Below are 13,518 nucleotides of genomic sequence, written 5' to 3'. Positions count from 1 at the left end.
TATTTCTTTCAGGCGAATTTCATCATTTTCCGATTGACTTTCTGTTTGTTCTCCAAATCTTATGTTGATGTCTTCTCCGTGTTCGGTTTCAAAAACTAAATTTTTTGGTGTCAAACCATAAGTCTCAGCAAACCATAGCGCCTTTGCAGATTGTGTCTTTAGCGTTTGCATTTTAGCATATCTCTGAGACTTGCCGAGATCACCAACCGGTTTTCCACCGACACTTGAAATATGGTGTTTTTCTAACAAGTCCAAGCATTTGTGTAGGCTGTCGTTTTCGCGTTTTAACTTTTCTGTGATTGTTTCCAATTTCTGGTAATCGGCATTCCCTCGCGATCTTTGTTTTTCTTCGGAAAGTAATTGTTTATGAAGTTCTTTGCATCTAATAGACAGTTCTATTTTATCTTCCTCAAATTTTGAAAGGCGGTACGATAATGAAGTCACATCCTGAAGTTCAGAGTCATACACAGCAATCTTTGTTATTCCCTCGTTGAAAGACGAACGTTTTCGGCCACATCTAAATTTTGTCTTGTATTGATAAGAAACTCGCTCCGCGGTCTTTTTAAGTCTTTCTTCAAGTCGGTCTGTGCCTTTTAATTGAAAGGTTGAAATCTGAGTATTTAAAATTTCTATATACTTATAATCGGAAAATTTCGTTTTAGTTTTGTGAATTTCACTGATAAAATTGTTCTTAATTTCGAGAGTCAGCGAAATTTCACCTCGGCTTAGAAAATCTTTATGAAGATGAGGAGAAAGAGCATTTGATATAGCCGGTTTTAAATCTTTGTCTAGCTTGAGCTTGCAGTAAGCTGTAAATTCGTCTGACATGACTGGTATATATGGAATGTAAACATATGAATGGAGAAGAGTTTTACAAAATTCTCTGCGGGACACTATAGCTGATCAAAAGTACATACTTCAATGGCACATATCATCCTCAACGTCTCGACAGGCACAGTTTTCATCTCCAAAGCACCCTTTTCAGAAATATAAACTTTTTTCATATGTAATTTGGGTTTGACTGTTAATGGAAATGCAATTTTCAATCCACGTCCACTGGCGTTCAGGTTGTAATGCCAGTTTTTGTGTAGTGGTAATTTTTCAAAATCATCCACACTTTGTAAAATGTAACTGTTTTCTATACCAAAACAATGTCTGAACACATCAAGGTCAAATCTAATTATCACAGTATTGTGCTTCCCTCTAAGCCTCTGTTGTATAGCCAATTCAAAGTTACGAGCTGACAACGTCAGACGTGAATCGTCGATTTCTGGTGTATAGAAGGTATTTAACAAAACTTGGTTAAGATGAGCCTCTGGTTCCCACGAGCATTCGTAAACAGAGTAACCTTCCCATTTCACCATGTACATAAGCTCCTGTAAAAAAAGGGATGTGTGTCAAATATAAAAATTGATAAGAATATAAGAATCGGCACATGTATCATACACAGTAATAAAGTATAACATATAATGTATGTTTCTTAGAAGAATTGTGAAAAACAAGAGAAGTCGGGACATATGTATCTTATTAAGAACTTGTTCGGAACCAAAATTACTTTTTAGCATTTTCAATAATAAGGCGGAAGATCTTAAGCGGACATCCCAAGCTCTAGAGAAACAGACAAGTCATTGCAAAAAAAGATAATATATAGATATGCAAAAGAAAATAATTAACGAAATATTCAGACCAAAGCAAAGAAAAGGGGGGTCTATGCCAGTAAGCGCCAATATGAAAAAATTGTCTGGACAAAAAAATTCACAATTTGTCTTCATAAAAAAAATCCGTCATCATTGGAATAAACGAGACATCTGATATAATGCATTTCATTAAAAACAAAACTCTCATAGACGCAAATATTAGAAATGGGGTGCTTACAAAATGTAATCAATGATATGTAGTTATCTCCTTATATATTAGTAGTATATGTACCATGCGGGAGTTTATCAAAGATCGTACTTTATGATAACGCGACAAGTGGACAAAGCAAACAAACACGGCATCATGTGTAAATATATATATACAAATCAAAGATGTGTTACTTTGAAAAGAACCTCAAAATTGTTTGCAAATAATTTAACATTACGAAAAAGTTTTCCTATAAGATTGTTATTTGAAATATTGATGAAAATCAAATGCAAAAATCAGGTCATGTTTATAAATACGAAAGAGCGTATGGGTTAAATGTAGTTATCTATAAACATATGAATGCCACAACGAAATAAACAGGCGTATTCGTTCTGGGTGAAATTTTAAATAAGGATGAGACACCATTTTTTCTTCTTTTGTGGAGATAGATTATGTATACATGTATTTCATTCTCTCCATTTGAAAAACTATTCTTCTATCAACAAATTTGTAAGAAAAATATTTTTATTACTTTACAGATTTTTTTTTATATGAAGAATACAAATTAAGGCATTAAAGTGTCAAAGCGTATAGATAAAAAAAAAAAAGGCTATTATTTTGTTATAATATGTGGATTCTTAAAATATTACACTGGACCCTTTTAAGCAAATATCTTTTAGAAGAGCTTTCATATTTGAAGCAGATGCTATATATATATATATGGTATAAACGGTAACAGAGGATCTCTTATTGATAAAACTGCTTGTCCACTATTTTAAACAAGTTCAAAGCTTAAGTTTGCATGTTTAATAAATAAATGGAAATTGTACGTCTTTATATACCAGTAATGGAATGGTCAGTTCGTTTTAAACTAACTAACATAATTTTAAGTGGTTTTGAATTTCAAAGAGATGACACACTTCAACTTCATCCATACTAAGCTTAAATGCCTACCTTTCTTTTCTCTAATTTTCTGGAAATAAGTCGTTCAACTCTGTATTCATTTGGTAAGATTTCTCTTTGTGGAACAATTCTCTCTTCTTTTATAAATATTTTCTGTCCAAAGCACAACTCTCTCCAATTGATTTCCTTTTTAGTACGTAATTGCATATGAAGCGTCATCGTTGATTTTCAGTTATAAAATGTAAAATAACTTATAATACGATTAATCTTTTGCCGATATTTCAGATAATTGTCATTTTTATTATCATTTTCCTGTTCTGTACACATAATTTCTGACACTCTATCGGCTAAGTCGACCACCTACTCTTGTTTATTATGTCTACGTGTACCTGAAACTCTCTTTGGCATGTTTTAATTAACAAATCTAAACTTTATTGATGCGTGTGTGTGTGTGTAATCTAATCATGGAGGAAACAATATTGCAAGATTTTTTTTTTATTAAAACGACAGTATAAAACATTTGAAAATATTCGTTTAAATTTAAACATATTGCCTATTTTGCGTTTTATTTTATTCGAATGTAACCAGGTATGTGCATTACTTGTGTATTGCAACGAGTCTTTTCCTCGCTAAAGACATACAATCAAGATTTTATGCCATGCTTGTTCAATCATTTCAGTATATCAATACTTTTGAGGGGATGTCGTATTTGTTAATATATTTACATTGAAATATATAATTCAAATTATGTAACAATTATAATGTGTGTATTGAAATAAAATAATTAATAAAAAACGTTAAAGGAGAGTATAAATACGATAGCTCTCGCTATCTTATAATCTGTGATCATGTAATCAGCGCCGTATAACATCTTAATTCTTGTGTGTATCAGTTTACACATATCGTGACGTTTTTCTTAAAATTAGTAAAAATGTTCATATTTCTATTCAAGTTGGTAGCATGAAGAACATTTTTTTAAACTTTGAAACTTATATCGAAAGATAGAGCAATCTTTCTTCTTTTATTTTATAACAAAGTCAATTTAATGTTCATTGATTAAGTATTTTAAATTATTTTTTAAAGATGTGACCTTATTGGTAATAATTTACATTTCACATATAAGAATTTACAACAAAGAAGTCTTTATGACTGTTACAAAACTAAAATTGGTATCAAGAAAGACAAATCCGAAAAATATAATAAAAATATCATCTAGTTGCTGAAATATTGATGAACACAAATATAACAAAGTCAAAAGGATTTTATGAAAAGAAAAGGTTTAAATCGTCAATTTAAACATTTTTCCCCGTTTAATTCAACAGACCGATTTCATCGATAAAACCTCTGTCCCGTGACGCATGCGCATTACAGACCGGACAGATTCTTGACAATGTGTAGCATTTTTATTGGAAACAAAGGCACACACGATGTTTTTTAACACTCTAGGAACTTTTTCTACTAGTTATGTATGTCTGTCCGGACATATCTTATCAGTACAAAGTTATCTTTTACAGAAAATCTTAATGTAAGCATACGAGGTACGTAGTACAGAATATAAGTGCAAGTTCAAACTCTTCAAAGTTCCAGGCATATAAACGTTGAAGATATGCGGCACAGCTCTATATTTTGATATTTTAAAACAAAATAGTACTGTGCATATGATTTAGCTTCACATTCTATGTGATATTTTTTTTTTAACTAATAGTCCCAGAAAACTTATTTGCAAAAAAAACCGGACACAAATGACATTATGCAGAGTTTGTATCTATAAAATAAAATATTATACCTACCTGCCTACCCATGACAAATAATATACCGAGCCAAGTTATTTTTTTGGGGAAAAAAATAAAATATTTTACCTACCTACCTACCCTGTTTCAAAAAATAGGGTCGGAAAAGGGCAAACAAACAATATTTTAATTTAGGCCTGGTCGGGTTGTTGTCGCTTGGAATTTGTATGAACTTTTCATGTTGAAAGACATTTTTAAATAATCTCTTGTTTTTTTTATTAAGATAAGCTGTCCTGTAGTTACGGTGCGACATGTTTATGCTGGACAAGACGGATAGATAGACGGACGGACAGACGGTCCGAATGACTGATAGATGGGGGAACGGACGGATTGAAGGACGGACGGACGGACAGACGGATGTATACAATAATACGTCCTGTCAAAATTGAGACGGGCGTGTAAAAACGCAAAGAAATGAAAAAAAACTCGTAATTAAAGGTCAATAAGTTTTATTAGGATATCGGCCAAGTCGATTTATTTGTATATTTGTCTGCCTTATCATTTTTGCTATATAACTTTTATATATATTTGAAAAAAATGTATAGAAATCGATAAAAAGAACTTGATATTCGGCATTTATTATAATAAGCATAATCCAACTTGTTTTCCAACGACCCACAAAACTCCTTTTGAACGCTGAAGTTAAATAATCAATTATAATGTAATGCGATTATGATTTTTTTTATTTGACCAAACCGGGTTGTGCATTTTGAAATCTATGACGAAACCGGGTTGTATACATTGACGAAACCGGCCAGTTCCATTTTGACATGACCCATTTCTTTCGTTCCATACACAGAGATACAATTATGGAGATGCTCATAATAACTAAATTTGCAATCTCCGTGTCAATATCTATCTTCCCGTACCTTTCTTTCCGTACAATGTGAACAATTTAACGAGAAATTAAACAATTTCGAGGCAAGGTTCACTCAATTTGTCATTTTGACATGCATTTTGACTTATTTCTCCGTTAATATAGAACGGTTGTAGAAAATATTGCATCTCAATAGAAAATAGTTGTATATGTATATATATTCTTCGATATCATAAAAAAAATAAAAAAATAAGGAGAAACCTACCTTTCTTTTGTCTATTGGTGTTCCGTCATTGTACCGGATGTTAGATACCATCGAGTCCGAGCAAATTTTGCCGGTGTGGTTTAGACACAGTGTTACTGTAAGTAATAGGATAACTATATTTAGTATGTGCGTACTTTGCAAGGTCCTCATGCCCGTCAGACAGTTTTCAATTGACCTCAACCTCATTTCATGGATCAGTGAACAAGGTTAAGTTTTGGTGGTCAAGTCCATATCTCGGATACTATAAGCAATAGGTCTAGTATATTCGGTGTATGGAAGGACTGTAAGGTGTACATGTCCAACTGGCAGGTGTCATCTGACCTTGACCTCATTTTCATAATTCAGTGGTTATAGTTAAGTTTTTGTGTTTTGGTCTGTTTTTCTCATACTTTATGCAATAGGTCTACTATATTTGTTGTATGGAATGATTGTAAGGTGTACATTTCTAGCGGGCAGGTGTCATCTGACCTTGACCTCATTTTCATGGTTCAGTGGTTATGGTTAAGTTTTTGTGTTTTGGTCTGTTTTTCTCATACTTTATGCAATAGGTTTACTATATTTGTTGTATGGAATGATTGTAAGGTGTACATGTCTAGCGGGCAGATGTCATCTGACCTTGACCTCATTTTCATGGTTCAGTGGTCAAAGTTAAGTTTTTGAGTTTTGGTCTTTTTATCTAATACTATATGTCATAGGTCAACTATATTTTGTGTATGGAAATATTTTATGATCTATATGTCAGTCGTGCAGGTTTTATTTGACCTTGACCTGGTTTTTAAGGTTCATTGCTCAGTGTTAAGTTTTTGTGTTTTGGTCTATTTTCTTAAACTATAAGCAATAGGTCAACTATATTTGTTGTATGGAAGCATTGTTAGCTGTACATGTCTGCCTGGCATATGGTTCAACTGACCTTGACCTCATTTTCATGGTTCATGTTAAGTCTATGTGACAGTCGTAATAAAGCTTTAGATTTAGGAATATCAACATAATATCAATGATTAGTAAAGAAGGCGAGACATTTCTGTGTGTGCACTCTTGTTGTAATTTCGATAATGATGCAAATGTTGAAATTAAAATAGCAACACTAGAACATGTACGTTTTGTAAATATTCAAAGTCAATAAATCATGACTGAATTAAGGTGCATGGCTAAACAAACTCCATGGAAATGAGATGTACCAATGCATAAATACAACTGCATACCAAATACCATTAACTTATCATAAGAAGTTCCCTTTAAACAAACCTAAACACAAACTAATTCAAAACTAAACAAAATTTCACAAGTCAATAAACCATGACTAAGGGAGCGGGGCCAAATAATATTCATGGTTTATGAGATGTGCCAATGCTAATACAACTGCATACCAAATATCACTGACCTTCCACTAGACAAACCTAATTACAAACTAATACATGAAAATAAAGCAAAAGTGTCAAGGTCAATAGACCATGACTTAGGGGCCGGGCCACATAATCTCCATGGAAATGAGATGTACCAAAGCTTATACAACTGCATACCAATTATTATTAACCTACAACTAGTGGTTCCATATAATCTGACCTAATTAAAAACTAATACTAGAAAATTAAGCAAAAATTTCAAAGTCAATTGACCATGACTGAGAGGGCGGGCCAAAAAATCTCCATGGAAATGAGATATGCAAATGCTTATACAACTGCATACCAATTATCATTTACCTTCCACTAGTGGTTCCAAATAAACTGACCTAATCACAAACTAATACATGAAAACTAAGTAACAGTTTTAAAGTCAATAGACCATAACTGAGGGGGCGGGGCCAAATAATCTCCATGAAAATGAGATGTGCCAATACTAATACAACTGCATACCAACTATCTTTGACTTACCACTAGTGGTTCATTATAAACTAGACATAATCACAAACTAATACATGGTTGACGCCGCCGTCGTCGTCGTCGTCGTCTCCGGAAACAGCATACCTATGTCTCGCTTTTTGACTCCGTCAAGCGAGACAAAAACCATGTGATGATTCTCGTTTTGCAAGTCAAAGAAAGAAGTTGCTTATAGCTGATGGTTCACCTTCAAACTGATAGTTTTAGTGTATGTTGTTGTATATTTTATAAGTCCCTATATAATATGTTAGTGCTTTGGTAGTATGTTCAATTCTAATATGACATCCTATTTTTCTTTGTGTATAAGACACATCGTATATATCAACAAATTCGTGATGGTGTACATAAAATGTACGGAGTGTAATATTTGATATTTCCCCCTCTGAACTCAGTTGGAGCAGTTTCTGCGAAAGGGCACACTTCTGTATATGACGTCAGTATAGTGTGAACATGCACGAGCACAACGTATCAATTGAGGTGTGTAAACACCATACGACGGCCCAGAGGGTATATTACTACTGAGAAAGGGGAAAATGATAATTGGTAGGTTTAAATAATCCTGTTTGTCATTGATTTTAATTTTCAATTCGTCCATTTGTGTCAATATTGAGGAAAGCATCAATGTATGAAGCAGTCCTTATTGTATCAGTAGTATCCTTAATTTTTAGTTCCCTAGAATATATGAGATGCAAGTCCCGACTGAATAATGAGTTATTCAGTGATACATGTAGGACATCATTAATATATCTAAAATTAAAGAATTTGGAAGACGCTTTTTCAATTTCAGAAGGTTCTGAATGAAATCTACTTCATACGATTACATGAACAAGTAAGCCAGAAGGGTGCACAATTAGTATCCATTGGAATACCGACTGTCTGTTAAAACATCAATCCTCTAAAACTCAACAAATATATTGTCACTTAAAAAAAAAGTCCAGCTTTTTTATAACTTAATCTTCATTGATAGATTATTTTAACCCAAAACAAGAAATTTATATCTACGATTCCCATTTTCATAGAAAATACTGTTTAATGAGATGGCGAAGTCTATCTTTTAATAGGACGTGGGGAAAAGTAGTGCCAAGCATAGAGAAATCAAAGATCTGAATGCTGCTACAAAATTGCAGAGATTGTGATCTACGATTTAGCAGATCTTTAGCTATTTTGAGGATCAAAATCTGATTGACACCACTGGTTGACTATATCTCATCACAACATTTTCGAAGGCCGTCTTTAACAGTAATAAACACTTTACATGGATGTTTAGTTGGGGTTGCACTAATGACAGGATGATTGCCCGGATAGTGACAGGACGGTTGACCGGACGACATATATATAGTCATAACTTTTTTGTTATCAGATAGATTTGTTTAATATTTGTAAACCTGAAAGAAATTAAACTATATTTTATGAATATAAAAAAAAAAGAGGAAAAATAATTATTTTTGAGCAAAAAAAGTTGACCGGACGGTATTCACACTCGCCAATATACGCTAAATATATATTCAACTGGTTGACGACAAGTGTTAATATCTCTTTTGTTTTACAATATTTGTCCATGAAACTCAGGAATCTGTGAGATTTATAAATATATTATACGAAAATATAAACTTGATTGCAAAAAAACGTGTTTTTCTCAAAAAAAAGTTGACCGGACGGTATTCACCCTCGCCGATATACGCTATATATATATATTGAAATGGTCGACGACAAGTGTTAATATCTCTTTTGTTTTACAATATTTGTCCATGAAAATCAGGAACCTGTGAGATTGAATAGTATATTACACGAAAATATAAACTTTAAAGTAAAAAAGAAAAAAAATCTGCAAAAAAAGTTGACCGGACGGTATTCACCCTCGCCGATGTACGCGTTGATTATATTGAACTGAGCGACAAAAAATGTAAATATTTTTTTTGTAAACAATATTTTTTCATAAAACTGAGATATGTGCGAGATAAATAAATATATGATATGAAAATATAAACTCTATGATAAAAAAATTATTTTTCTTAAAAAAAAAAGTTGACCGGACAGCTAACATTCGCCGATATATGTTAATAGATATTAATAATAATAAATTGATTGACATAAGTGTTAATATTATTTTTTTTACCATATCTGTCCCTGAAATTTATGAACATTGGAAATGAATAAATATATTATACGAAAAATTAAACTATATATTTAAATAATAAAAAAAATACTATGTATCAAGAAAGCTACAGGCATTATAGGTCTATCTTCAAAAATTATATTTCTGAAAACTAGGGGTGAAACAAAGAAGTCTCCACACTTAAAAGTGGTATCATAGAAGAAAACAAAAGGAACATCATCTTCAGTGTTAACATCAAGTAACTGGTTAACGATAGAAATCATTTCTGGCAAAGCAATGATTGAACTCAAATCAGGGAAAACTGTCACCTCATGGATGAATCCATCCATATGATATGCCAATAGCAAAAGGTTATATATATCATCTTTGCTCAGTCTTTCTTCCTCATTGACTTTCCTTACTAGGTTCTCAACTTGTTTCACATTTTTAGCATTTAGCACCCCTTGGTGTTCACCAGAAACTGAACCATTTGATATGCTTTCTCTGTAAACATCCATGGCAGTTTTTTCACCTGACCTTATGTCTTGCTCTATTTTTCTTAATACAGAAGGAGCAGTGCGTGTATACTCAGGGGGATCTGACTTTTTGCTGTTCCCATGACCAACGGGTACATATACCGTCTCATCTCCCTCATAATGCACAAGTATTAAGCTTTTGTTACTTTTCAAACTATATGCAGTTTTCTTAAACTGTAAAGAACCAACTGGTCTTTTTCTACCGTTTGTTTTGTCTGTTGTTCCTGGTAATCGGATTTTGTAAAACTGTTTTTTAAGAACATCATTACCAATGGTGACTGATTTTGTACCATTATTTATCCACAGATATTGGTCACATTTCCAATCATCTGCACCAGTTTGAAACAAGTAAACTTCGTTTGCCTTTGGCTTATAAGGGGGAACATTCGATGTACAAGATGTTTCAGGTTTAGTTAAAATATCTACTATTTCTGTTTGATGTAATACATCTGTATGCATATAGACAATAGACCCACTGTCCATTTTGATATTTTGTCTACTGGTAAGTTGTACTAATATGATGGCTATACAACTGTCTTTAAAAAGACATGCCTTTAAATAAAGCAATATATAGTAGCACTAATATCAATCTGTTTACTTTTGTATTTATAAATATATGTTTGACAACTGTCTTTAAAAAGACATGCTTTTGAATGAAGCAATATATATAGTAACACAACTAGAAATCTATCTATATCAATAGTTCAATAATGAATATATATTGAAAATTGTCTTTAAAAAGACATGCAAAAAGCAAAATATAGTAGAAATATAATTTGTGTGATCTGAACTGGTTGAAAGTCAGAGCATAAATGACTGAACAATTATTACTTTATGAGGTTTATATTTTCATATCAAGTACTTATTGATCTCTCAGATTTCATAAATTTGATAAAATAAAAGAGATATAAACACTTGGGTCTACCAACTTATATTAAGGCATATAACAGCGAATGTTTGTTCCGTCCGGTCATCTTTTTTTGAAGAAAAACATTTTTATTTACTATAAAGTTTATATTTTCATATCAAGTATTTATTGATCTCGTAGATTTCTTAGTTTCGTGTAAAAATATTGTAAAACAAATAAGATATTGACACTTATTTGTATCAGTTCAATATAATTAACGCGTACATCGGCGAATGTGAACACCGTCCGGTCAACTTTTTTTGGAGACAAACTTTTTTTTTCACTATAAAGTTTATATTGTCGTATCCAATATTTATTATTCTCACAGATTCCTGAATTTCATGATAAAATATTGTAAAACAAAAGAGATATCAACACTTGTCGTCGACCAGTTGAATATATATATAGCGTATATCGGCGAGGGTGAATACCGTCCGGTCAACTTTTTTTGCAGATTTGTTTTCTTTTTTACCCTAAAGTTTATATTTTCGTGTAATATATTATTCAATCTCACAGGTTCCTGAGTTTCATGGACAAATATTGTAAAACAAAAGAGATATTAACACTTGTCGTCGACCATTTCAATATATATATAGCGTATATCGGCGAGGGTGAATACCGTCCGGTCAACTTTTTTTTGAGAAAAACACGTTTTTTTGCAATCAAGTTTATATTTTCGTATAATATATTTATAAATCTCACAGATTCCTGAGTTTCATGGACAAATATTGTAAAACAAAAGAGATATTAACACTTGTCGTCAACCAGTTGAATATATATTTAGCGTATATTGGCGAGTGTGAATACCGTCCGGTCAACTTTTTTTGCTCAAAAATAATTATTTTTCCTCTTTTTTTTTATATTCATAAAATATAGTTTAATATCTTTCAGGTTTACAAATATTAAACAAATCTATCGGATAACAAAAAAGTTATGACTATATATATGTCGTCCGGTCAACCGTCCTGTCACTATCCGGGCAATCGTCCTGTCATTAGTGGTTCCCGTTTAGTTGAACATATTGATGATTCAGCTATGCACAGTTCTTTTTCAGTTTTGGTATCCAGTATAATGACAGAATATTTTCTTCGTTTTCTTTGATGTTAATACTAAAAGAAAGAAGTAGAGATTTGTGATTTTGTTAAATTTCATCCCTTGTTAATGGTGTTGAGAATATGTAGGATTACCAGTTGTGTAAAAAATACCATTTAGTGGGTATTATTGGTATGGTCCATTTTTAGTGACGACAGCCATCTAGGTGAAAACTTGTTACACCAGATATATTAAGACAATCGAAAAATAGTTGTGACCTTCCTCATTCAAATACATAGATGAAAAAGTACAGACTTCAATTGTTGGATAAAAGATGGCCATCATATGCCAATAAATGGCCTGATTAGCTAAAAATAAACATTGTCAAACTGAATGGAAGCTTTAAATTGTGGCTTCCTTGGAGAGTTGTTAAAAAATGTTCATATCTTTGAGGGGTCTGTAGATGGCCTGTCGGAAGGGAAAAGGTCTGCCTATATCTGTAAAAACTCAACGAATGCTTACCCTTCCCCAGCACCTGAGATCATCCCCAGTTTTTGGTGAGATTTGTGTTGTCTTTTTAGTTTTCTATGTTGTGATTAGTGTACTTTTTATGTGTCTGGTTGTCTTTCAATTTTTTAGCCATGGCGTTATCAGTTTATTTTCGATCTATGAGTATGTATGTCCATCTGTTATCTCTCGCCCCTCTTTCAAACTCAAGAGTGCATAATTTCATATGTCAATAAGTGGCCAGATTAGCTCAAAAATAAACATTGATCAACTGAATGGAAGCTTCCTTGGATAGTTGTTGAAAAATGTTCATATCTTTGAGGGGTCTGTAGATGGCCTGTTCGAAGGCAAAATATCTGCCTCTATCTGAAATACTCCTTTACACCAGTTATTCAGTTGACAGACTCTGCGGAGTTTACCTTTAGTATTTATCATTATAGTTCTGGTCTTACATAAAACACTGAATATCTTGAATAACCTATTTGCCACTAGTCATTAAGAAAGCCATAATCAGTGTTTTAAAACCCAGGTTCACACCGTTTCTATTTCTTAGGACATTTGATTAATTTTCCGCTTAAAAATAACAGAAAAACTACCTCATCATCTAAGTATTTTTTGTTTAACTTGCAGTTTCAAAACAATGAGTTACTAGTTTGTCCTTTGAATCAACTGCAGTACTTTTCAATATTTTTAAATATTTTACCTTGTAATTTCTCAAATGTTTTACCTGGTATTTACTAAAATGTTTAACCTTTGATATTTCTCAAATGTTTTCCTTTGTAATTTCTCATTTTTTTACCTTGTAATTTCTTAAATGTTTTACCTTGTTATTCCTCAAATGTTTTACTTCATAATTTCTCAACTTTTTTACCTTTGTTATTTACTAAATGTAGTTTTTTAATGTTTAACCATATAATTTCCAAGAATTGTTCCAACTAACCGAG

At 32.3% G+C, this 13,518-nt stretch overlaps 1 protein-coding gene across 1 annotated transcript; it reads right to left on the bottom strand.

The window, feature by feature from the left end:
* Positions 1–893: 893 nt before the first annotated feature.
* LOC139489322 (uncharacterized) lies at positions 894–4,135 on the bottom strand. The gene is made up of 2 exons (XM_071275617.1): positions 2,800–4,135; positions 894–1,376 (listed from the first exon to the last, which is right to left on the bottom strand). The coding sequence occupies exons 1-2, from the start codon at positions 2,965–2,967 to the stop codon at positions 894–896; spliced, it is 651 nt and encodes a 216-aa protein (XP_071131718.1). The 5' UTR covers positions 2,968–4,135.
* Between the last annotated feature and the right edge of the window lie 9,383 nt (positions 4,136–13,518).

Source organism: Mytilus edulis, chromosome 9 (genome assembly GCF_963676685.1).
Source record: "Mytilus edulis chromosome 9, xbMytEdul2.2, whole genome shotgun sequence".
NCBI lineage: Eukaryota > Metazoa > Mollusca > Bivalvia > Mytilida > Mytilidae > Mytilus > Mytilus edulis.
The sequence above is the reverse complement of the archived record's forward strand: the minus strand, read 5'-3'. Positions and strand labels throughout refer to the sequence as shown.

What these genes read in the sequence shown, in the direction of transcription:
- LOC139489322 (XM_071275617.1), bottom strand. Translation starts at nt 2,967, where the DNA reads ATGACGCTTCATATGCAATTACGTACTAAAAAGGAAATCAATTGGAGA. An exon ending in GAAAATTAGAGAAAAGAAAG is followed by an intron (nt 1,377 to 2,799) that starts GTAGGCATTTAA and finishes CTTTTTTTACAG; the next exon opens with GAGCTTATGTACATGGTGAA.